General features: G+C 43.9%; 1 protein-coding gene and 2 pseudogenes across 1 annotated transcript; 2 read left to right on the plus strand and 1 right to left on the minus strand.

The window, feature by feature from the left end:
- LOC123425198 lies at positions 1-2,884 on the plus strand (annotated as a pseudogene).
- A 5-nt stretch (positions 2,885-2,889) lies between these two features.
- On the plus strand, positions 2,890-4,237 carry LOC123429406 (annotated as a pseudogene).
- A 4,546-nt stretch (positions 4,238-8,783) lies between these two features.
- Positions 8,784-10,370, minus strand: LOC123429407 (galactinol synthase 2-like). The gene is made up of 3 exons (XM_045113448.1): positions 9,959-10,370; positions 9,405-9,866; positions 8,784-9,309 (listed from the first exon to the last, which is right to left on the minus strand). Exons 1-3 carry the CDS (start codon positions 10,262-10,264, stop codon positions 9,109-9,111), a joined length of 969 nt encoding a protein of 322 aa, XP_044969383.1. The 5' UTR covers positions 10,265-10,370; the 3' UTR covers positions 8,784-9,108.
- Positions 10,371-27,335: the final 16,965 nt, after the last annotated feature.

The following is a 27,335-nucleotide window of genomic DNA, read 5'->3' on the forward strand; positions in this document are numbered from 1 at the left end:
ATGGCGCTGTTCCGGAAGTTCTTCTTCAAGAAGCCGCCCGACGGGGTGCTCCCCATCACGGATAACGTATACGGTAAATGGAGATGGACTTGTTTCCTCTGTGTTGACGTTGGTCTGGTTGCGTGCAGCAGACGACTGCATTTTTACACCATGGCCGTTTTAGTAGTGGAGAAAATAGGTTTCAGTTTGATTGGTCTGTTGCTGATTGCAACTCCAAAGTAGTATAAGCAACTGAGCGTAGTTCAAATGTTGATTTGACCTACGGTGAGCAAGCATTAGCTGGTTTAGAGAAGAAATTTAATCAGAGAGTTTTCTCCATTTTAGCATATGCTTATGTCTGCTTATCAGTTACCATGTTTTGAATGAGGAAATCTGATGTATTAGTACCGACTCGCAAACCATACATCACCTTATTTTTAGTGGCTAAATAGCCATTTGATATGAGAACAGAGTTGAGCATTTGGTACCATGTTTTCATTTGAAGTCAATAGGGATAGAATAAGTGGTTATAGCTTGTGGATGTTCTCAGTTGTTTTTTGCACACAAGGTGTTTGTGTGTTTGTCCGAGCCAGTTTTTTTTTGCACACAAGGTGTTTGTGTGTTTGTCTAAGACAGTTTCAGTCACAGATGCTTGAGGTAAACTCCCATATAAATACATCATGAGACTAACTCTCCTTCCATATGATTCAAAAAATGGTATGATGGTGGGAGTCAATCTGGTAACTAAACTAATGTCACGTGGGTGTGTGCATATGGATGTGCCTTAGTTGTTCACAGCCAGATGAACTGGGTTGTTGCACGCAGAGAAGGATTTGGATGAATATGTCATGATTATGATATTTTCCTTGTCCTTTATCAGAAAAAATGATAGTTTCCTTGATTTGTTTTGTTCTAGATTTGTAAAGCATTGCACTCATTTGCTTTTTGGTGCGGGAGCTTCAAGACAGCAGGGGCAACAAGCTTCACTCAACATATTCATCTATGATTTTCTCTCCAATTTTAAAATTATTTGCCTTCCTGGTTTATAACAACATCGGGGAGTCTGAACCATGTAGTCTACTTATCCATAATGAACCACATGTGCGAACCATGCATTCTGAACCGATCAACCGTATTTCTCCGTAGGTCGACGAAATATGAGTGGGGCCATGTCTTAGGTTGTGGAAATGTGAGCCGAACTAGGAGAGTTATTAAAGACGTCCCATTTGTTTCATTGCAACGCACGGGCATTTGTGCTATCTATATCTATATCTACCCCTACTAATAAAGCACATATTGCTTCTGTGGTACGTCATTAAATTTACCTCTAAAGTTCGCCAAAATTACCCACCAATGCCATCCGTAAGTGACAAAAACGATTCGTTTTTTGAACTTTGATTCGGCTCTTTCTTTCTAATTCTAAAGAGTGTGGTTCCCATACTTTATCGCAAGCACAAGGCTAGCCCAGCTGGTTGGATGCGCTCCGTCCCACCCAGCAGACGCAAGTTTGATCCCGATTGCAGACACAATTCTTTTTTTCTTCTATTTCAGCAAATTTATAGACAAAAAAGTTTCCATATATACAAAAAAAATGTACAGTGCGTATGGACAATAAATAATATATTTTTCTTTTATTTTTAAAAATATTGATCGTGTATTTAAAAAACTTTAAATGTGCATAGGAAAATGTTTTTTGTGTATAAGAAAACATATACAAAAAAATATAATGTGTATGAAACAAAGTAGATATAAAAAATAGAACTTTTTAAAAGTGTTAGTCGTGTATTTGAATAATGTAAAACATGCATATAAAAAATGTTCATGATGCATACAAAATATGTATTAAAAAAATTAGACATCAAAACTCAATAATGTTTCTGATGTCACACGTAAAAAAATGTTTCTAATGTATAAAGAAAATATACAATGTTGTTTATACAAGCTTTACGTAAACAAATGGCTTAGCTTTGATCTTTCATATATATATAAACTGTTTTGCTAATTATTTTGATACGCAACCTGAAACATTTGGTATGCATGTACTTACAAATTGATTGTTTTTGATGAAGCTGTCTAATATGTTTGCAACCAAATTAAGACTTCACTTAGATTACAAATGCAAAACACATATATCAGCAAGATAAAAATAATGTTCTTATGCATATGCTATCATTAATTAGCAAAACATACTTTGTCATTTTCATCATAATTCAAATAATGTTCATGCATTTTAAGAAATGTCCTGAAATTTTAAGAACATAATGCGACTATCATAATTGAAGATTGTAATTTTTTTCTTCCGTTGCAACGCACGGGCCTTTTTGCTAGTTAATAGTAAATCACGTATCGTTTCTATCGTACGCCGACACTTTTGCACAAAAACCCCTTCACTTTTAGGTATTCAATCCGCAGTCCTTTCATAAGTGGATCTGACGGGAGCTGGGAAACAAAGCTCACCTCCCGTGTGGCGGCGAGTCGGCGACCCTGTCCCGGCGGCTATTGGCCCGGCCCACGGCCGCCGCGGGCCGCCGCGCCCACCACACGCGACGCCCGGGCGCGTGAGGCGCGATGGTGCTGGAGCTGGACGCGGCGGGGGCGTCGCCGGCGACCGGGGAGGGCGGGGGCGTCGCCGGCGACCGGGGAGGGCGGGGGCGTCGCCGGCGACCGGGGAGGGCGCGGGCGCGCTCAAGCGGCGGCTGGAGGAGGCCATCGACGACGCCATGGCCCGCATGTCCGAGCCCGAGTGGGCGCCCTTCCGGCCCGACACCTCCTACTTCGCGCCGCCCTGGGCCTGCTCGAGCTCGTCACCCGCGGCGGCGGGATCGGGGTGCTCCCGCCCATGCTCTCCGACGACGAGGCCCGCGCCGTTGCCTCCTCCTCCCGCAGCTACCCCTGCTCTGCCCCGTTGACGAAAATCGCCTTGATTCCTCTCTTGGTTCGCCATGGGCATCAGTTGGCAGTCGGGATGGTTCATCTGGTTTTGACTCTGATGGGGCTGAGAGTTCTTCACCCGATGCATCCATGACTGACATTGCACCAGTTCTTGATGAAATTGACCCTCTTCTGGGTGCTGATTTCACTCGTCCTGATCCCATTCCTAATGATGTTTCAGACAGTGATTCACATGTCTCCTCGCAGGATCATGAAACGGATGATGACAGCAATGATGATGATGATGATGGCAACAATGATACGTACTAAAGATGGTGGTGAGGAGAACAAGAAAGGTGAAGGTCAGGAAGCTGCATTTATTTGGACAGCAGACGATGCAAAGAATCTGATGGATCTTGGATATTCTGAGGTGGAAAGAAACCGTAGGTTGGAGATTTTGATGGTTAGGCGAAGATCCAGGAAGAATATAGTATTTGAAATTGACAATAACCTAACAGATGCCAATGGGAAAAATGTAGATGACTTATCACGCTTCGGTGCACAAGTATCACACATCTCAGTAACAAGGAGGAACCCATTTGACCTTCCATATGATTCTCATGAAGCAGCAATTCCTGGCTCAGCTCCTTCAATCCTGCATGCAAGAAAGAACCCATTTGATTTTCTTAAGAATTCCAGTGAAACTGGTGTTTCTGCACATGATAATTTAAGCCCCGGGGAATCACCACCAACTTCTCATCGTGACATCTTCTGAAGACACGAGAGCTTCAACTTTGGAACTACAGATGCTACGCAGGAGAGACGTTTGTCTAGATTGAGCCCATATTTTGTCCCTGAGAAAGTGGAAGGGGCACAAGTACTTTCCAAAGGCAGTTCAGTGACAAGAGTGAATCCAAATTGAGTTCTGTTGCTGAATCTGATATGGCTTCTTCAGTTGTTGATCAGGAGGAACACAAGGACTTCGATGAAAAGGATGTGCACAGGGAGCATGAGTCACCAGCTCTCCTGAGACAGGACAGTGACCTTGCAGATGTTGGCAGTGAATGTTCAAATGGTATCAACTCCGTGGATTTTGAACTAGAAAACAGTGACATTGATGAGCGTGAGATTGTTTTGCATCATTCTGTCTTCGAAAGATCGGAAGAAAGAGAAGCATATCTTGCCTCAACAAAAGGGAAGGATCATGATGAAAATTACATGCCCAAGTCAGGTGGGAGTTCTACGGTGCCACTTCATCCAGTTGGTGACTTGCTTAGCTGGGAAGATGGAGATGGTAAGCAATTTTGTCTTACTCTTCATGTGTATTTGCTCGCTGTGTTTAGCTGCATCTGACGAAAATTTACATTTTTAACTTTAACACAGATGTTTAGTAAAATCAGATATAAAAACTGGTGCACAATAAAATATGAATCGGTTATGTTTTTTTTATCCGATGCAACGCACGGATATTTGTGCTACTAACTTTATTCATGCGGGGAGACGTACGTGTGCCTTGAGTCAGAACCGGCACGTACACCAGCCAGCAGCTAGTGTGCCGACCTAGCTGCTTGCTAGGGCGGCCATGCGCGTCGACCGTCCGTTTGTCGCGTCGGTCGGTCCGCTCATGTCGTGACAGCAAGACTAGCTGACTTCAGGTAGGCACAGGTGACCCGTTCCAGCCGTACGATGCGATCCATGAAACCGGCCGGGTGTCCATATATATATATCACCGGACAAATTTTATCTATCACCGGTGATAGTTATCACCACTTGCGTTTTCTATGTTGTATGGAGTATGTATCAAATTGAAGATTATATATGTGTAGTATATAGTATATAATCATGTTTAGGTAGTGTATATACTGTTTTTTTGATAGTATGTATCATATTTTGTGTATGCTCCTTTTTACATACAAATATATATGTATTTCACAAATATAATAAAAACTATGGGTCAACTTGTAATTTTTTCATGTAACTCACTTTGAAAAATCTTGTATATAGTATATGAACATAATTAAAATGATAAATTAGTATATAGTACCGCATGGTAGTATATTGAATATGTCGGGTAACTACCCCTGGGTGGTAGGATGTATATATATATATATATATATATATATATATATATATATATATATATATATATATATATATACTAGCACAAATACCCGTGCGTTGCAACGGAACAAATGGGACGTCTTTAATAACTCTCCTAGTTCGGCTCATATTTCCACAACCTAAGACATGGTCCCGCTCATATTTCGTCGACCTACGGAGAAATACGGTTGATCGGGTTCAGAATGCATGGTTCGCACATGTGGTTCATTATGGATAAGTAGACTACATGGTTCAGACTCCCGATGTTGTTATAAATCAGGAAGACAAATAATTTCAAAATTGGAGAGAAAATCATAGATGAATATATTGAGTGAAGCTTGTTGCCCCTGTTGTCTTGAAGCTCCCACACCAAAAAGCAAATGAGTGCAATGCTTTACAAATCTAGAACAAAACAAATCAAGGAAACTATCAATTTTTCTGATAAAGGACAAGGAAAATATCATAATCATGATACATTCATCCAAATCCTTCTGTGCGTGCAACAACCCAGTTCATCTGGCTGTGAACAACTAAGGCACATCCATATGCACACACCCACGTGACATTAGTTTAGTTACCAGATTGACTCCCACCATGATACCATTTTTTGAATCATATGGAAGGAGAGTTAGTCTCATGATGTATTTATATGAGAGTTTACCTCAAGCATCTGTGACTGAAACTGTCTTAGACAAACACACAAACACCTTGTGTGCAAAAAGAAACTGGCTCGGACAAACACACAAACACCTTGTGTGCAAAAAACAACTGAGAACATCCACAAGCTATAACCAGTTATTCTATCCCTATTGACTTCAAATGAAAACATGGTACCAAATGCTCAACTCTGTTCTCATATCAAATGGCTATTTAGCCACTAAAAATAAGGTGATGTATGGTTTGCGAGTCGGTACTAATACATCAGATTTCCTCATTCAAAACATGGTAACTGATAAGCAGATGTAAGCATATGCTAAAATGGAGAAAACTCTCTGATTAAATTTCTTCTCTAAACCAGCTAATGCTTGCTCACCGTAGGTCAAATCAACATTTGAACTACGCTCAGTTGCTTATACTACTTTGGAGTTGCAATCAGCAACAAATCAATCAAACTGAAACCTATTTTCTCCACTACTAAAATGGCCATGGTGTAAAAATGCAGTCGTCTGCTGCACGCAACCAGACCAACGGCAACGCAGAGGAAACAAGTCCATCTCCATTTACCGTATACGTTGTCCGTGATGGGGAGCACCCCGTCGGGCGGCTTCTTGAAGAAGAACTTCCGGAACAGCGCCATGGCCCCGGCCTACTAACCAGTGAGCCCCTCCAATCCCGGCACCGATCCTATCCGGAAGCGCGAGCTCCAGCACCCGCCGGGCTCCCTCTAGCAGCGGATTCGGGCCGCCGATTCGCGGAGGAGCCTAGGCCAGCGCTATACACGCCGAGAGCTGCTTGGCCTCGAGATTCAGGCCGCTGGCCGCAGCGATACGGCGGGAGAATCGCAGAGCCTCCTCCCTCCGGCGTCCATTCGTGGCTCCGCGCAGCCACGACCCGCCTCTGGCCACCGGAGCATCGGCTCCCTTCTGCCTCGACCACGCCAATGCAGCCCCAGCCGTCGACGAGCCTTCCGCGAGCGCAGCGACGCCATTCCCGATCCCCTCGACTCTCCTCACTCCGGCCATCTCCAGCGTCCATTGGAGGCTCCGCCAAGGCCCCGTCCCCGACCTACCCGAGTCTTCCCCTGCTTCACCTCGCCGCGTGGTGCGCGTGGATAAGAAACGCCGACGCCGGCCGCGGGGGCGTGTGGATAAGAAGACCTTGACCACGGGGAGGGGTGTTTTTATATAAACGAAACGTTTTTTAACTAAACAAAGGACTGCGGGTTAATTTCTCTGAAATAGAAGGGTTGTTTTGTAAAACCGCCAATGACGGACGACAGAAGCGATACCTGCTTTATTATTAGGGATATATATATATATATATATATATACTACCTCTGTACGATAATATATATCGTTTTAGCAGCTCAAATAAACTGCTAAAACATCATATATCATGACACGGAAGGAGATAAATTTAATGCTCTGAATTTAGCTTATACTAACAGGCAGTAATTGTCATCGGTGTCACTGTTTCGCAAAAGATAACGTCCATACGTGTGGGCGTATGCAAACCGTCTACATGTATGGATTACCGTCCGTTTTCTGTCGCACGAATCTTGGCAACTGATGTCTGAATTTCTTTGTCACATAGGACTAGGCTGGTGTGTGGATATTTACTCACTTCGTCCGCACCTCTGTTTCTCTCTCATCAAGAATCGTTTTTGGTTTTCGGTTTAAAAATGTCTTATCTTCTAATTAAAAAATCAAATTAAAAATTATTTTTCATCATTAAATCCGTTTCGACGAGATCATCAAAACTAGATCCCATGATGATATGTTTTGATGAATTTTTTTGAGCAAAAGTTGCCATGATGTTACATTGTAAATGCCATAGTGTTTACACTACAGTTGCGATGACATGTTTTATCTTTTTTTATTCTAGATTCAAAGCTATCATTATATTTTTAACTACTTTTTACGGTAATTTTTATTAATTAACCATGGTATTTTTTAGTAATTAACCACCACAAATTTAATGCATGGATTTTGGCTTTTTAGTTATTCATCATGACAAATTTAGTTTATAGATCATGATAATTTTAGAATTTTGACCATGATCGATGAAAAAAAATTAACAAAAAGTTGTCATAATGTGTAGTTACCACAATGTTTATACTAAAGTTGTCATGATATGTTATACCTATTTTTTTCTGGATCTAATTTTACCGTTATATTTTGAACTACTTTTTACGGTAATTTTTACTAATTGACCATGGCAATTTTTTCACCATGACAATTTTAGATTATTGGGAAGTCTAGTTTCTTAATTCCTCGTTTTATAATATGTCAAAATTTAATTATAAAGATAGAATAAAAAATAGACGAAACATATCATGGTAAATTCAGTGTAAACACCATGTCAATTTATGTGTAATAGACATGACAACTTTTAACCTAAAAAAAATTCATCCAAACATATTGATATGAGATCTAGTTTCAAAAATCTTGTTGCCATTGATTTAATAGTGAAAACGGATCTTCAATCATATTTTTCATTTAAAAGATAAAACATTTTAAAAACCGAAAATTCAAATAGATCCTCACATGCACGCATACGGTGACGTGAGACAGGAGACCGGACATTTGGACATTATCTATTTGATCCACACGTAGATGTAGGGACTATTTTTCTTAGATATCACACGAGACGTGTGGCTAGACCCCGATCCCTTAACGCCTACGGGTGTGAAAGTTATCGCGACCCCACTGTTTTATTCTGGATAAGGTACTAGTCAATGTCGGCGATATATCTGCCCATGTGGGTTATCACGACGAGGACGACGACGGTTCGGAGTCGTCTCGGCGAACGTCGGCCAGCACCGGCCGTATGGTACAGGGACGCGCCACCGGTACCATTTTGACGACACTCCGATCTCGCGAGCCGAAATAATGTTCGCCGCGCCGGCCAACCAGTAGGAAAGCACCGTCTGGGTCGTGGACAAGGGCGCAAGGCACAGCCGTCGCGTCGTCACCGGCTACTGCCAGTCCGTCGAAAACGATGAGGACACGCGCGGGGATCATCAAAAGTCGAGTTCCATTTTGGATGAACGGGCATGCATGCATGGATTTGGCTTCATCCAAAGCTTTGCATATGCTGATTAGCTTCGTCGTGCCCCTGCAAAAACTCATACGGGCGCGGTCTCGCACATTCACAAGACACATGCACAACTATTTGCGGTATAGCTTTGATTTATTATTAGGATGCAAGACGTTTCAGCAATACACGTATCGTGACGTAACAGGTAGATCTATACATGGTGTTTACAAATTACAAACCTCTAAAAAGCACGGACTAGATTTCATCTACGATACCAAAAACCTTGTAGATCCATCTTGATCCATATAGTTACTTTGACACTATATATATATACAGTTCTTCAACGAAATCCGAAATCCCCTAGCTGATACTGTATAATCGTATACTACTACTTAATGAAGACACGCCCTCGTTGTGCGCCGCGACCCGGCCGGGCTAGCGCCGGCCCGCAGGCAGAGCCTACGCGGCCGAGGGTGCCCGGAAGTACTTCACGCCGCCGGCCTCAGCAAAGGCCGTGTGAAATTTGTCGGTGGTCTCGTCGCCGGCCGTGTACTCCAGGCTCTCGTCGTTGTAGATATCCCACCATTTCTTCACAAGCATCTTGATGTCCTCCCTGTCCATGTTCGCCTCCTCGCCGGTGAACCTCCATGGCTTCGAACCCTGCACATATCACATATGCATGGCATGGAAACATCGATCATATACTCATAATTAAGAATCGACAAACACAGAAAAATGGCATGCCTGAGACGTACCGCGGCGCAGTAGTGCACGACCTTGACCTTGCCAAGCTCGACGTTCTCGGGGTGCCTCCAGAGCATGGCCAGCACGAGGTTGTACACGGGCGGGATGGGCTTGTATACGTCCCTGAAGAACATGTTGAGGAAGTCCTGCTCGGCGAAGGGGGTAGGGTCGGTGACGACGAGCCTGTCGAGGAGTGCCTTGGCGGTGGCGAGGCTGGGCTCGTGCACGAACATGCCGGCGTTGAAGTAGAGCGGCGGCGGGGGCACGCCCAGCTCGCGCTCCGGCCACGCCACCCGGTCCGGGCACTGCTGGCAGTAGCCGATCTTGTACTGCGGGGTGTGGCTCCACGTCTTCTCGCAGAAGCAGTCCATGACGGCGTAGAAGCTGCCCTTGTCGAGGTCGAAGAGGTGGTCGATGTTGCCGTACACCTGGATGTCCGCGTCCAGGTACACCATCCTCTCGTACTCCACGAACTACGCACATCATCGTCGTCAGCATCGAACCAAAGCTGAGACTGAAGAACATATTGATCTAGCTAGCATGTAGGTGATGTACACGTACGTACCTCCCAGATGCGGAGCTTGGAGTAGTTGATGACGTAGTAGGCCATGGCGAACTGGGTCTGGCTCTCCGGCGGGTAGACGGGCACGATCTCCCGGACGACGCAGCCTTGCTGGAGCAGCTTCTGGCGGTGCTCCTCGGGGACGTCGGGGAGCACGGCCACCACGAGTGGGTAGGCGGAGTTGACGGCGCGGAGGCCCTTGGCCAGGCCCACGACGCCCTTCCAGTAGTCGCCGGAGCCGGCGAGGAAGGTCACGTACGCCGCCCTCTTGGGCGCGTCCTCCACGATCCCCTTGAACATGGGAGCCATGGCTCGCTCGATCTCTCTTGTCTTGCTTGAAAGAAAGAAAGAATGGATGAGATGGAGGTGTTTGTTGTGTGTTGTGGACTTGAGCGTGTTCGTGTTTGTGTTTATGTTTGATGCTTGATGGAGGTGTCCGCTGGCGTTTATATAGGCAACCGGGCATGGTCGGTTCGAGTAGACCCGCCACGAAATGCAGGAAAGCGTAGGTGTCAGGATTCTTTTTTTCTTTGAGATGAAAGGTGCCAAGGATTGGAATGTCTGAGCCCCCTTTTACTATCGTGTGAATCTTCCTGAGCCTCCTTGATTTTGCTATTTTATTTGAGTTATCGTTTCTTCGTGTGGGTTGATGTATTTTTATCGATCAAAGGGGTAACATGCCCCCATTTTCATGACGAAAATCTCTCTTGATTTGTGGCGCCATCCTGTCTCCAATATTATTCCTTGTTTTGTTTTGGAAGATGGGGTGACAAAAACCTACCTCTTGTAAGAAGTAGCTGACACACGCATGTTGTAAGTACGTACCTTACGATCTTAATTAGAGAATGGTAAAACGTGATTTTGGGCCAAAAATCAACTGGTTCATTCCAATCCAATTGAGCCAGGAGGTAGGACGGTTTTACCAAAGGTGAAAGTTCCTGGTGGAGTCTAGCTACTTCAACCCACGTCAAGATCGAGGCGCGTCCAGTAAAATACTCCATATTTCTGTCTAAATCACCCCGCACCAATGCAGGAATCAGCTAGCTTTCCGGTATGGCCCGTGTAAACGAAACCATATGGATGGAGCCATCGACAGATCGTGACATGATTAATTAGCACACGATGTGGTCAATCAACCAAACAAGGATGATTGCTAGCTAGTGCACCGTGTTATCAGATCGGACGGGTAACAGAATGATGATGATGGAACTTGGACTGTGCATTCTGAATTTTACACTACGTACTACGTACTGTAGTAGTAATATTATCCAGTGCAGAGAGGTAGCAATGCGTACGTACGTGTCACGACGCGAAGGAGAATGAAATCGTCCGCCCAGCCTGCATGCGTGGAACAATCAGACAGACCAGATGGCAACCAACTTTTTGTACCAACACCGGTCAGCTGTAAGCTATTGATCATGGCCGGTGCAGCAGTTGGTGTCACCGTTTTTCGGGATAACGTGGTGTGGCCGGTCAGTTCACTACTCTCCTATGGCATGAAAACAACGCTACTAAAGAACTGCTGGCAGCAGAGACGTACGCGCCGACGCGAGGTCACTCTCCGTTGAGTTAGTAAATAGTATATTGTAAAAAAAAAAAAAGTTAGTAATAGTGTGCAGCAGGTTTCTTTTTTTTTTTTTTTTTTTTTTTTTGAAATGAGAAGGGTCTCCCTCCAGCCCCAATTTTATTAAAGCCAAGGCAAAGCATCAGCAAAAGTATGAGTCCTCGGAGGACAGCCTGAGCGGCGATTAGAGAAACAAATAGGCAAGTTCAGCTAATTTTAAGCCCTATTACAAAGCAATTGACATGGCAAAAGAGAGGGAACATAGAGATATGCAACAACAACACCAAAACCACCCTTGACTCTGTCAACCTCGATACGGTCACCAGACGACCCTAAACAACTGCCCTCTTCGATGGTTCAGAAGCCTTAAACATCGGAGAAGAAGCATACCATTGGCGTCCGAGCACAACACTTTTCATTGCCTGACAAAAATCCTCACCAGATCCATTATAGCAATACTCTGCAAATAACCTGACGCACCGCACTGACGTGCGTATCGAGCCCCACGGCACAACAAAGGATCAACCATAACCAACGAGTGTCGAACTAAACACGAACCTTGACTGGAAGATCTGCCACGGGAGGTCGAAACGATTAGCAGGTTGGGGAGGCATCATTGCTTCGTCATTGACCAAAGATGAACCAAGGCCACTCCAAGAGCCTGAAGCTCGCCGCAGCACAACGGCAACCATGATAGTGTCTTGAGCAAGCACAGAAGTCACCCAAAGGGCAGCCGAAGAGAAGGACATGAAGAAAAACACCACCAGCACAACCAACACAAAGGGGGCCTCAACATCCAACTTCATCTGATCAAGCGAGGAGAGCCTTGAACGTTGTCCGTCTGGTCACCACCCAACAACACCCACAAGGAGAGGTGTCGTACGGGAACGAAGTGGTCCGGAGAGGAGCACACCCAGCTAACCCGACTTCGGAAGGAAGAATCATAACCACATCAAAGAATGGTCGAGCTCACAAGGGGGAAAACAGATGGACGCCCTATAACGCCAAAGGCACCGCCGCAAAGCCCCCAAGAACACCATCGAACAACCACCGTCGACTCCAAGCAGTCGCACCACCTCCACCACTTCACCGTTGGTCCCTCCGGCTAATCCCTACTCCAAAAATGATGCCCACAAGAGGGAAACGACACAATGCGCCGTCATCATCCGATCTGAGAGAGCACATATCTAAGGTTTCCCTCGGAGAAGGAGATGATAAGGGAGAGGAGCACATCACCACAACAACGCCTTCAAGAAGGCAACGACGCCCGTAGACACCGCCGCTGCCGGCTCCGAGCATGGTCACAGACAGACTTTCGCTTGGCATCGTCCTCCCCTCCACAGACCAAACCAGTTGGCCCCACCATCAGCCGCGTGACCGAACCACAGCCACCAGCCGCCTGCCGAGTTCCACACATAGTCATGCCCTCGAGACTGTTGGGGAATGTTGCATGGGAAACAAAAATTTCCTACGCACACGAAGATCTATCATGGTGGTGTCCATCTACGAGAGGAGATTTGGATCTACGTACCCTTGTAGATTGCACAACAGGAAGCATTAAGAAATGCGGTTGATGTAGTGGAACGTCCTCACGTCCCTCGATCCGCCCCACAAACCGTCCCACGATCCGATCCGATCTAACGCCGAACGGACGGCACCTCCGCGTTCAGCACATGTACAGCTTGACGATGATCTCGGCCTTCTTGATCCAGCAAGCAAGACGGAGAAGTAGATGAGTTCTCCGGCAGCGTGACGGCGCTCCGGTGGTGGTGATGATCTATCTTGCAGGGCTCCGCCCGAGCTCCGCAGAAATACGATCTAGAGGAAGAACTATGGTGTCTAGATCTGAGTTGCACGTGGCAAAAGTTGTCTCAAATCAGCCCTAAATCACCACTATATATAGGAGGGAGGGGTAGGAGGCTTGCCTTGAGGGCCAAGCCATCAAGGGTGCGCCGGCCAGGAGGAGAGGAGGATTCCTACTCTAATTAGGATTGGAAAGTGGAGTCCTTCTCTTCCTTCCCACCTTTCCCTTTTTTTTCTTTGGTTTTCTTCTCTTGGCGCCAAGGCCCTCTTGGGCTGTCCCACCAGCCCACTAAGGGCTGGTGCGCCACCCCCAAGGCCATTGGGCTTCCCCCGGGTGGGTTGCCCCCCTCCCGATGAACTTCCGGAACCCATTCGTCACTCCCGGTACAATGTCGGTAATGCCCAAAAACCTTCCAGTAACCAAATGAAACCATCCTATGTATCAATCTTTGTTTCCGGACCATTTCAGAAACCCTCGTGACGTCCGTGATCTCATCCGGGACTCCGAACAACATTCGGTAACCACACATATAACTCAACTATACTAAAACATCGCCGAACCTTAAGTGTGCAGACCCTGCGGGTTCGAGAACTATGTAGACATGCTCCGAGCCACTCCTCGGTCAATATCCAACAGCGGGACGTGGATGCCCATATTGGATCCTACATATTCTCCAAAGATCTTATCGTTTGAACCTCAGTGTCAAGGATTTATATAATCCCGTATGTCATTCCCTTTGTCCTTCGGTATGTTACTTGCCCGAGAGTTGATCGTCGGTATCCGCATACCTATTTCAATCTTGTTACTGGCAAGTCTCTTTACTCGTTCCGAAATACAAGATCCCGTGACTTACACTTAGTCACATTGCTTGCAAGGCTTGTGTGTGATGTTGTATCATCGAGTGGGCCCTGAGATACCTCTCCGTCACACGGAGTGACAAATCCCACTCTTGATCCATACTAACTCAACGGACACCTTTGGAGATACATGTAGAGCACCTTTATAGTCATCCAGATACGTTGTGACGTTTGATGCACACAAGGTATTCCTCCGGTGCAAGTGAGTTATATGATCTCATGGTCATAGGAACAAATACTTGACATAGAGAAAACAATAGCAATAAAACGACACAATCAATATGCTACGTTCATAGTTTGGGTCTAGTCCATCACACGATTCTCCTAATGATGTGATCCAGTTATCAAGTGACAACACTTGCACATAGCCAGCAAACCTTGACTATCATTGATCAACTGGCTAGCCAACTAGAGGCTTGCTAGGGACATTGTTTTCATTCAATACAATTGTAGCATGGATAATAAATGATTATCTTTAAACAGGAAATATAATAATAACTATTTATCATTGTCTCTAGGGCATGTTTCGAACAGTCTTCCACTTGCACTAGAGTTAATAATCTAGTCCTCACATCGCCATGCGATTTACATTGTAATAAATCGAACACCCATACAGTTCTGGTGTTGATCATGTTTTGCCCGTGGAAGAGGTTTAGTCAGCGGATCTGCTACATTCAGATCCGTGTGCACTTTGCAAATATTCACGTCCTCTCCTTTGACATAGTCGCGGATGAGGTTGAAGCGTCGTTTGATGTGTCTAGTCTTCTTGTAAAACATTGGTTCCTTTGCTAAGGCAATGGCACCAGTGTTGTCACATAACAGAGTTAACGGATCTAGTGCGCTCGGCACAAATCCAAGATCTGTCATGAACTGCTTCATCCAGACACCCTCCTTTGCTGCCTCCGAGGCAGCCATGTACTCCGCTTCACATGTAAACTCTACTACGACGCTCTGCTTGGAACTGCACGAGCTTACTGCACCCCCATTAAGAATAAATATTATCCGGTTTGCGACTTAGAGTCATCCGGATCGGTGTCAAAACTTGCGTCGACGTAACCTTTTACACGAGCTCTTTGTCACCTCCATAAACGAGAAGCATTTCCTTAGTCCTTTTCAGGTACTTCAGAATATTCTTGACCGTCGTCCAGTGATCCACTCCTGGATTACTCTCAAACCTGCCTGCCATACTTATGGCCAAGCTGACGTCTGGTCTAGTGCATAGCATTGCATACATGATAGAACCTACGACTGAAGCGTAGGGGACGGAGCTCATTTGTTCTCTATCTTCCGCAGTTGCTAGGCACTGAGTCTTACTCAATTTTATACCTTGTAATACTGGCAAGAACCCTTTCTTGTACTGATCCATTTTGAACTTCTTCAAAACTTTATCAAGGTATGTGCTTTGTGAAAGTCCTATCACGCGTTTCGATCTATCCCTATAGATCTTAATGCCTAGAATATAAGCAGCTTCTCCTAGGTCCTTCATAGAGAAAATTTTATTCAAGTAATCTTTTATGCTCTCCAAAAGCTCCACGTTGCTCACACTCACTTTCTTGTAAATACAATATTCTCCAACCACTTTTATAAACCCAAATGCTTTGTTCACCTCATCAAAGCGCTTATTCCAACTCCGAGATGCTTGCACCAGTCCATAAATGGATCGCTGGAGCTTGCATACTTTGTTAGCATTCTTCGGATAGACAAAACCTTCGGGTTGCATCATATACAACTCTTAAGAAAACCGTTAAGGAACACCGTTTTGACATCCATGTGCCAGATTTCATAATCGTAAAAGGCAGCTATTGCTAACACGATTCGTACGGACTTAAGCATCGCTACCGGTGAGAAAGTCTAATCGTAGTCACCTTCTTGAACTTGTGAAAACCCTTTGCCACAAGTCGAGCTTTATAAACGGTCACATTACCGTCTGCGTCCGTTTTCTTCTTAAAGATCCATTTGTTGTGAATAACCTCGCGGCCTTCAGGTAATACTTCCAAAGTCCACACTTTGTTCTCGTACATGGATCCTATCTCGGACTTCATGGCCTCCGGCCATTTGTTGGAATCCGGGCCCACCATTGCTTCTTCATAATTTACAGGTTCATTATTGTCCAACAACATAATTGATAAGACAGGATTACCGTACCACTCAGGAGCAGTACGTGATCTTGTCGACCTGCGAGGTTCGATAGGAACTTGATCCGAAGTTTCATGATCATCATCGTTAACTTCATCCTCAACCGGCGTCGCAACGACACGGGTTTACTCTTGCCCTGCGTCAGCATCTAGAGGGATTGGAGGTTCGACAACCTCATCAAGTTCTATCTTCCTCCCACTCAATTCTTTCAAGAGAAACTCCTTCTCAAGAAAAGCTCCATTTTTACCAACAAATACTTTGCCCTCGGATTTGAGATAGAAGGTATACCCAACTGTCTCTTTTGGGTAACCTATGAAGAAACACTTTTCCACTTTGGGTTCCAGATTTTCAGGCTGAAGATTTTGGACATAAGCATCACATCCCCAAACTTTAAGAAACGACAATTTTGGTCTTTTGCCATACCACAGTTCGTATGGTGTCGTCTCAATGGATTTTGATGGTGCCCTATTTAAAGTGAATGCAGTTGTCTCTAATGCATAACCCCAAAACGATAATGGGAAATCGGTAAGAGACATCATAGATCGCACCATCTCTAATAAAGTACGATTACGACGTTCGGACACACCATTACGTTGTGGTGTTGCAGGCGGTGTTAACTGTGAAACATTTCCACATTGTCTTAAGTGAGCACCAAACTCAAAACTCAGATATTCACCCCCACGATCAGACCGTATGAACTTGATCTTCTTGTTACGATGATTTTCAACTTCACTCTGAAATTGCTTGAACTTCTCAAACGTTTCAGACTTGTGCTTCATCAAGTAGACATAACCATATATACTCAAATCGTCAGTGAAGGTGAGAAAATAATGATATCCGCCGCGCGCCACCACACTCATCGGACCGCAAACATCGGTATGTATGATTTCCAACAAGTCACTTGCACGCTCCATTGTTCCGGAGAACGGAGTCTTAGTCATCTTGCCCATGAGGCATGGTTCGCACGTGTCAAGTGAATCAAAGTCAAGTGACTCCAAAAGTCCATCGGAATGGAGTTTCTTCATGGGCTTTATACCAATATGACCTAAGCGAGTGCCATAAAAACATGGCGCTATCATTGTTAGCTCTAACTCTTTTTGTCTCAATGTTATGTATATGTGTATCGTCGCTATCAAGATTCAATATGAACAATCCTCTCACATTGGGTGCATGACCATAAAAGATATTACTCATAAAAATAGAACAATCATTATTCTCTGACTTAAACGAGTAACCGTCTCGCAATAAAAAAGATCTAGATATAATGTTCATGCTTAACACATGCACTAAATAACAATTATTTAAGTTCATAACTAATCCTTATGGTAACTGAAGTGAAACTGTGCCGACGGTGATTGCCTCAACCTTGGAACCATTTCCCACGCGTATCGTCAATTCATCCTTCGTCAGCCTTCGCTTATTCCGCAGTTCCTGTTTCGAGTTGCAAATATGAGCAACAGAACCGGTATCGAATACACAGACACTACTACGAGAGCTGGTTAAGTACACATCAATAACATGTATGTCGAATATACCTGATTTTTCCTTGGCCGCCTTCTTATCAGCCAAATACTTGGGGCAGTTGCGCTTCCAGTGACCCATACCCTTGCAATAATAACACTCTGCTTCAGGCTTAGGTCCAGCTTTGGGTTTCTTTGTCGGATTGGCAACAAGCTTGCCGCTCTTCTTGAAATTACCTTTCTTTCTTTTGCCGTTTCTCTTGAAACTAGTGGTCTTATTCACCATCAACACTTGATGCTCTTTACGGAGTTCTAACTCTGCGACTTTCAGCATCGCGAATAACTCACCGGGTGACTTGTTCATCCCTTGCATGTTATAGTTCAACACAATGCTCTTGTAGCTTGGTGGCAGTGATAGAAGAATTCTATCAGTGACAACCTCTTGCGGGAGTTCAATCCCCAGCTCAACTAGACGGTTTGAGTACCCAGACATTTTGAGCACATGTTCACTGAGAGACGGATTCTCCTTCATCTTGCAAGCATAGAATTTATCGGAGGCCTCATACCTCTCGATCCGGGCGTTCTTCTGAAAGATAAACTTGAACTCCTGGAACATATCAAATGCTCCATGACGCTCAAAGCGACGTTGAAGTCCTGGCTCTAAGCCATACAAGACTGCACATTGAACTACTGAGTTGTCCTCCTTACATGTTAACCAAGCGTTCTTAACATCTTGGTCTGCTGTAGCGGGTGGTTCCTCTCCTAGCGCAGCATTAAGGACATAATCCTTCTTCCCAGTTTGCAGGAGCAACTTAAGATTACGAGCCCGGTCTACAAAGTTGCTTCCATCATCTTTCAACTTAGCGTGAGTCATTGATCTACAACACAAATATTTTAAAGTGGACTTAGACTATGTTCAAGATAATTAGAGTTTAACTAATCAAATTACTTGCTAAACTCCCACTCAAAAAGTACATCACTCTAGTCATTTGAGTGGTAAATGATCCAAATTCACTAACTCAAGTCCGATCATCACGTGAGTTGAGAATAGTTTCAGTGGTAAGCATCTCTATGCTAATCATATCAACTATACGATTCATGCTCGACCTTTTGGTCTCATGTGTTCTGAGGCCATATCTGCACATGCTAGGCTCGTCAAGCTTAACCCGAGTGTTCCGCGTGTGCAACTGTTTTGCACCTGTTGTATGTGAACGTTGAGTCTATCACACCCGATCATCACGTGGTGTCTTGAAACGACGAACTGTAGCAACGGTGCACAATCGGGAAGAACACAATTTTGTCTTGAAATTTTATTTTGAGATCACCTCATAATGCTACCGTTGTTCTAAGAAAAATAAGGTGCATAAAAGGATTAACATCACATGCAATTCATAAGTGAGATGATATGACCATCATCATGTGCTTCTTGATCTCCATCACCAAAGCACCGGCACGATCTTCTTGTCACTGGCGCCACACCATGATCTGCATCATCACGATCTCCATCAACGTGTCGCCATCGGGGTTGTCGTGCTACTTATGTTATTACTACTAAAGCTATGTCCTAGCAACATAATAAACACATCTGCAAACACAAACTTTAGTTTAAAGACAACCCTATGGCTCCTGTCGGTTTCCGTACCATCGACGTGCAAGTCGATATTTACTATTACAATATGATCATCTCATACATCCAATATATCACATCACGTCATTGACCATATCATATCACAAGCATACCCTGCAAAAACAAGTTAGACGTCCTCTAATTTGTTGTTGCATGTTTTACGTGGCTGCTATGGGTATCTAGTATGATCGCATCGTACTTACGCAAAAACCACAACGAAGATGTGCAAATTGCTATTTAACCTCTCCAAGGACCGTCTTGGTCAAAACCAATTCAACTAAAGTTGAAGAAACCGACACCAGCCAGTCATCTTTATGGAACGAGGTTGCATGTCAATCGATGAAACCAGTCTTTTCGTAAGCGTACGAATAATGTCGGTCCGGACCGCTTCAATCCAACAATACCACCGAATCGAGAAAAGACTAAGGAGGGCAGCAAATCGAACATCACCGTCCACAAAACCCTTTTTGTTCTATTCGAGATAACATCTACGCATGAACCTAGCTCATGATGCCACTGTTGGGGAACGTTGCATGGGAAACAAAAAATTTCCTACGCACACGAAGACCTATCATGGTGATGTCTATCTACGAGAGGAGATTTGGATCTACGTACCCTTGTGGATCGCACAGCAGGAAGCGTTAAGAAACGCGGTTGATGTAGTGAAACGTCCTCATGTCCCTCGATCCTCCCAACGAACCGTCCCACGAACCGTCCCCGATCCGTCCCACGATCCGATCCGATCTAGCGCCGAACGGACGGCACCTCCGCGTTTAGCACACGTACAACTTGACGATGATCTCGGCCTTCTTGATCCAGCAAGCAAGACGGAGAAGTAGATGAGTTCTCCGGCAGCGTGACGGCGCTCCGGTGGTGGTGATGATCTACTCCTAGAGGGCTCCGCCGGAGCTCCGCAGAAATTCGATCTAGAGGAAGAACTATGGTGTCTAGATCTGAGTTGCACGTGGCAAAAGTTGTCTCAAATCAGCCCTAAATCACCACTATATATAGGAGGGAGGGGGAGGAGGCTTCCCTTGAGGGCTTGGCCAAGCCCTCAAGGGTGCACCGGCCAGGATGAGAGAAGGATTCCTACTCCAATTAGGATTGGAAAGTGGAGTCCTTCTCTTCCTTCCCACCTCCCCTTTTATTTCTTTTTGGTTTTCTTTTCTTGGCGCCTAGGTCCTCTTGGGCTATCCCACCAGCCCACTGAGGCCTGTTGCGCCACCCACAAGGTCATTGGGCTTCACCCGGGTGGGTTGCCCCCTCCCGGTAAACTTTCGGAACCCATTCGTCACTCCCGGCACAATGCAATTTTTTAACTCTTTTTTTTAACTTTAGCCCGATCTAACTTCATATGTAAATTTTTTTCGAATCTGATCTTTTTTTCCTACCGTCACCGACTGTGACGGTAGACATAGACACCCTATCGTCACAGGCAATGACGGTAGGGATCGAATCAATGCGGGTGGTTCCTTCGGATCAACGGAGTCAAACGATCTTATCGTCATTGTCTGTGAAGGTAGGATGTGTATGCCTAACACGGCTGATAGCGGATGACGGTAGAAAAAATAGTCATATCCAAATTTATTTTTGCAAACAGGATCAGATTGAACTAAATTATGTAAAAATGGTCAAAACGGTGAAATCGTCCCCCAACAACCGGACGAGCTAAGCGTAGCTTCGGCCCCTTCCATCTTCGGTGCCATGTGCCAAGCACGGACTGTGCTTTCACCGTCCAAATCTTGTTATCTCAAGACTCGATATTCTCTCTATTGAAAACTGCTCGATACTAGTATTACTAACCCGACGGAGAGTGACCTCGCGGCGACCGGAAAAACGCGTACGTACGTCTCTCCGCTGCCAGCCGTGTTGTTTTCACGGCGCCGGAGGGTAATTAACTAACCGGCCACACCACGTTGTCATCCAGAAAAAACACGGTGACACCAACTGCTGCACCGGCCATGACCAACAGCTTCCAGTTGAGTAGTACGAACAAAAGGTTGGTTGGGATCTGGTCTCATTGTTCCACGCATGCAGGCTGGGCGGACGATTTCATTCTCCTTCGCGTCGTGACACGTACGTACACACTGCTGCCACTTTGCCCTGGATAATATTAGTATTACTAGTATGTGTAGTGTCAAATTCATAATGCACAGTCCAACTTCCATCATCATCATTATGTCATCCATCAGAGCTGATAACACAGTGCACTAGCTAAGCTAAGCAATCCGTGTTTCGTTGTTAGACCACATTATCATGTGCGAATTAGTTATCTATATCTCACCATCTGTCGATGGCTCCATGCACATAGTTTTTCTTTGCAGCTGAACCACAAAAGGTTCCATCCATCTCCTCTGCCTGTCGTAGAAACAACATTTTATTGTGGTGGGTGCAGGGTGATTAGACAGCAAATGAAGGTGCGACGAGAAAAAGATTTCACGGGACGCGCCTCGCGAGGTCGGTTTAAGTAGCTAGACTCTGCCACGGATTTTTCACCTTTCGTAAAACCGACATATATACCTCCTGCTTCAACTGGAAATATTATATCCAAATGAATCAACCAATTATCCGGATTGGATAGATAAATCGACTGGTTATCTCTTGCCAATGTACATGTCATTTATTACATTAGCATATACCAAGTCACACAAGAATATGCCATCCTTTGACGAACCATACACAATAGGATTGGGCGGAATTTAGTACTGCGTATTAGGTTTTGTGTAAAGTCAAATTTTATGTAGTTTCGACAAGTTGGTAGAAAATTACACCATCAAATCTATACCGTTGGATTCATCATTACATATCTTCATATCAATGCAAATAAATTTATTACTTTAAGTGTTTATATTATTTTTACGAAATTATTTAAACTTTACGAAATTTGTTTCGGTCAAAACCAATATGCGAAGTAAATGAGAACAAAGGGGGTATCACACACGCAATATCAGTTCTTACCAGCTCTAATTAAGTCTTCAGTTATCGTATAAGGCAAGAGAGATATCTACGAGAAGATAATGTTTGATTTTGGCCACCTCATCCACCGAAACAAGACAACCAAGTATACTAAAGACAGGGGTGGCGCCACAAATCAAGGGAGATTTTTCGTAATGAAAATGGAGGACCATGTGGCCCCTTTGACAAATAAAAATATCAACGGTCGGAAAAAATATCAATGGGGCTATTGTAAGAAAGATTCACACAAGAGTAAAAGTTAACGAAATGAATGGCTCGAGATAGTAGCACAATCTCAGACATTCCAATCCAGACACACCTAGCTTCATTTAAGCTAGCTTTTCATTTCGTGACGGATCTACTCGAACCACCCACGCCCACGTTGGTTGCCTATATAAACACCAGCACGCACCTCCATCAAGCATTAAACACAAACACCAGCAGCACAAGTCCACAACACACAACAAATCCAGGGCCGTTGAGGGGCCTGTGCGAGGTCACAGCTCGCACAGGGCCCCCAAAATTCTGGGGCCCCTACTAAGGTCCATCTGTATATATATATATAGTTTTAAAAAATTAGTTATAGGCTAAATGAACATACTCCAGGCTCCTCCCAGGCAGGCACTTCTCGGGCCTGGCCTTTGTCTTCAGAATTGTCCATTGCATCGTACTCAGGCCTAATCCTACTAGCGCTACTTTGTCTTCAGGACACGCACATCATCCTGTTCCTTCGGACAGAAACGGCGGCGGCGATCGAGATCGCTTTGCAGATTGACGGGCGCAGCGACAGCGAGGGAACGAGCCAACGAGCAGAACTGCAGAAGCGTACGCCGGACGCTGCCGGTAGGCCATCGCGCGCCCGCGCCAGTGGCCGACCGGCACTGCCGCGGAAGCGCCCAACAGGCAACAGGAATGGTGTATGCAGCATGTCTTCCTTTTCCTTAATTTTGATTCAAGTTGATCTAAAGGAGATAATCTTCTGAAGGTGATCTGACCAGGAGATAATGTTCTGAAGACAGATTTTGATTCCAGGTTGCAACAGTTCCGGCTTCAGATCATCTTCTGCCTGCTCCCAACACTCTTCCAGGTCTTCCTTTTCCTTAATTTTGTTCAGATTAAACAGACCTTGCCAGTGGTATCATTCACCTCACCTTTTCCTTAATTTTGATTCAGATTAGAGAGATAATCATGCATTCTAGTTCTAGAAGAAAGGATGATTCTGGTGCCTTCAAGCACAAGAAGAAACATAAATTAGATGAAGATGCTCAATCTCAGTATGGTGCTCTTGATAAATATGTTGTGAAAGGACCCCAAACTAATTCTGAAAATCAAACACCAAATGCTAACATTGATGATGGTCAAGATGTTAATGCAGTAGATGTCAAGATGTTAACATGATGTCTTGGAGAAGATTAACTATGAAGATTTCATTTCAAGAAACACAAGACGGATGACACTTTTCAATAGAGCATGAGGTTAGTTTATTGGTTTAAGTATTTTACATTGACACTTGAGAATTTTCTACGTTTTGTATGAAATAACATAAATTTTAATTACATAATTAGGTGACCATGCTAGTGTTATTGTATGTTTTTTTAAATGTTAGGGCCCCATTTTGCTTTTCGCACCGGGGCCCCGAATTTCTGGAGACGGCCCTGAACAAATCCACCTCATACATTCTTTCTTTCAAGCAAGATAAGAGAGATTGAGCGAGCAATGGCTCCCATGCTCAAGGGGGTCGTGGAGAAGTTGGCATCATGGCGGCGGACACCGCAGGGTGCCCTATTTGCTCGGCTACGCGCGAACCATCTCGTCTTCGCCTGCCCCTTCGCTACCAGCTTTCGGAGGGCGGTTGGCGTTTTCGTTGCTGACACGTCAGTGGATTGTCTGAAATCACTGGTCCGATCAGCAGGTTATGTGGTGCAGTCTGCGACTGAATTCTTCATGATCTACTGCCGGCAATTATGAAAACACCGGAATGCTGTCGTGTTTCAGGGCAGTTTCCCTCTCTTGCTCGGTCCCTCAGCTGCTGCCGTGAAGATGCATTGCCGTGGCGGGGTAGGCTGTGTGAGGATAGTCGATCTCATGTTCAAACTTGGTTCATGGCTCTTTCGTCTTAGTTTCGTTTTTGGGGATTCGTTCCCCACCCTCCTCTCTCTCACCCCGTGTAATTCTCCATGGTATTCTTTGGGTGCTTGTAATCATCTGGATTTTGACCCATTTGATTAATATATCCAGGTGGGGGAAGCTCTTCCCCGGTGAAGATTCAAAAAAAGAAAAAACTATGCAGTGCCAAGAATAATACCTCTTTTTCAATTTATATAAGGCTTACGTACATCTTTAAATTGACAAATAGACCAATGTAATACAAGTTATATATCATAAAAATGTATTATAAAAAACTTTAAATTATATAATTTCTAGTGGTATAAATTTTAGATTATATAACTCATCTTATGTTGATCAAATTATAAATTTAAAAATGGGTGCAAGTCTTATAAACAAAATGAAGGTAGCTAGTATCAAACACGTGATAGCGCCACAAATCAACGAAGATATTTGTAATGAAAGTAAGGGCCATGTGACCCCATGGATAAAGAAAATGACCAGAGAAAAAAATAATGGCAATTGCTATTTTCCAGACGTTCGGATTTTTGCATCCGATCCGAGCACATGCGCTACCATTCTATCCGCATCCGGTGGCCAGCAGCAATTACCCTTTTTCAGGTAAAAATGGATCAAGCCAGAGGAAAAAGTGAGGTGTCTTGGATTCAAACCTAGGATCAACCACATTGTACTCAACCACAACCGCCAACTCACCTAGCTTGTGTTATTGTGCGAAGTAAATTGCAGTCATGCTATTTGACCTACTTTTAGTAGTGTGTTTTCTAAACACAAACACATTTGTTTATTAGTGCTCTACTATCTATCATTGGGTTCTCTATTTGGTCATTGCTGCATTTGTCATGTCACTTTAGTGCACTTTTATGTGCACCAACATTGTACATACATAATACCATGGTAACTTTGACTTTCACGGAGGCAAAGAGGCGTTGAAACATATCTTATTTTTTAGACATAGTAGGGCTCATAAATCATATATAAAAAATAGGTTTTTTTTACAGGAAGGTTGTTAAAAAACATACCCCGATAACTTGTGTAAGTAGCACGATAATTTACACATAATAAAGCTGATAACTCACATACAAATATCACAACAACTTTTGTAACGGAAAAAAAGATGTTGAAGAAACATACCAGATAACTTGTGTGTGAGTAGCATGATAATATACACACAATAGAGCTTACAACTCACATACAAATACCACAATAATTATTTTTAACGGGAAAAAGGCTGTTGAAAAACATATCTTGATAACTTTTGTGTAAGTAGCAAATAATGAACACAAAATAAAATGATAACTCACATACAAACAAAAGGTATTTTTTTGACTTATAGAAAAACGGACAGGAACCCCTACGAAGAAATTATGAGAGATACAAAAGAAGCTTCAGACTCATATTACTCATGGGTTGAGAGCGGGAGTGTTGAAATACATACACATTGTTACTTTTGTGTAAATAACATGATAACATATGCATAATATAGCTGATAATTCATGTACAAACAACCCGATAAATTTTCAATCCCGAGATAAAAATTGTTCAAAATTATCCCGAGATAAAAATTGTTCAAAATTATCCCCTGATAACTTTGATGTAAAAAAGCATGGTTATATACGCACATCAGAGGTAATAACACACCTACAAATACCACGATAACTTTTGACCCCCATGATGAAAATTGTTCGAAAAAACATACCTCCGGTAACCTCTATGATAATAGTGTGGTAATTATATGCGCAACAAAGATGATAACTCGCATACAAACACGATAGTAAATTTTGACATCGTGATAAAATTTATTAAAAACACCGCAGTAGCCTATGTGTACATAGCATGCTAATATACACACAACATAAGTGATAATTTACTTTGCCGAGACATGCTAACTTTTAACCCAAGAGAAAAGTTGTTGAAAACACCCCCGATAAATCACGTGTAAATAACTGGTAATATATACACAACAGAACTGATAACTCACATACCAGCTCCCGGTAGCTTTTTTGACCCCGGGGTAAAAGTTATTGACCAGACCAAATAACTTACGTATAAACACCGCAATGATTTTGACCCAGAGAAACTAACGAGTTGCAAAACATACACCTGCCAACTTTTACGTAAATTGAATGTTTTTTGCGAACCACACACATGATCGCACGTGGCCAACAGACCAGCCCGACATACAACTAAACGGGCCTTGGCGTGATGACCCGCGAACTTCCATTAGCAAGTCATATACCATGCGGCACGTGGAGCACAACTCACGGTCGAGGCATGCCACCAATTGTAGACGGTGGTATTTGCATACTTGATAATTTACTTACGAACATCGTGATAACCGTTTGCCCAGGTAATAAAAACTACTTGAAACACTCCTGTAACTTCAGTCTAAACACCATGATAAGTTACGTAGTACATGTGTGGTAACTTTAAACTAAAAAAAGTCGTCGAAACATGTCAACATGGATCTAGTTTTAAAAATCTCGTCGCGATGATTTTTATGTAAAAACGAATTTCGAATCGGAGCAATGTTTTAAACTACGAAACATATTAAAATTTTAAAATAAAAGAAACTTTTGATGATAGCATCTGTTTTGACTTTAGTTTGTATGCGTGCATGGAATCATATGTTAAGGCTGGTTGCATGCGCTCCTTTGCCACTACGCACACGGATTAGTTAGTAAAGCTGTATGCATGAGAAATTAGTTAGGAAATATGTTGTTTATCTTTCGAACAATCGGAAGTTAGCACAGTCCAAAAATAATAGGCTCTTCTAAAAAAGATTCACACCAGAGTTAAAGAAAACCAAATGAACGGGTCGAGAAAATAGCATCATTTCGGACATTCCAGTCC

This window comes from Hordeum vulgare, chromosome 2H, assembly GCF_904849725.1.
Source record: "Hordeum vulgare subsp. vulgare chromosome 2H, MorexV3_pseudomolecules_assembly, whole genome shotgun sequence".
Classification (NCBI taxonomy): Eukaryota; Viridiplantae; Streptophyta; class Magnoliopsida; order Poales; family Poaceae; genus Hordeum; species Hordeum vulgare.

Coding starts and splice junctions, on each gene's coding strand:
- LOC123429407 (XM_045113448.1), bottom strand. CDS start 10,264: ATGGCTCCCATGTTCAAGGGGATCGTGGAGGACGCGCCCAAGAGGGCG. Junction 9,867..9,958: donor CCAAGCTCCGCATCTGGGAG/GTACGTACGTGT, acceptor TGATGTGCGTAG/TTCGTGGAGTACGAGAGGAT. Junction 9,310..9,404: donor TCGTGCACTACTGCGCCGCG/GTACGTCTCAGG, acceptor TGATATGTGCAG/GGTTCGAAGCCATGGAGGTT.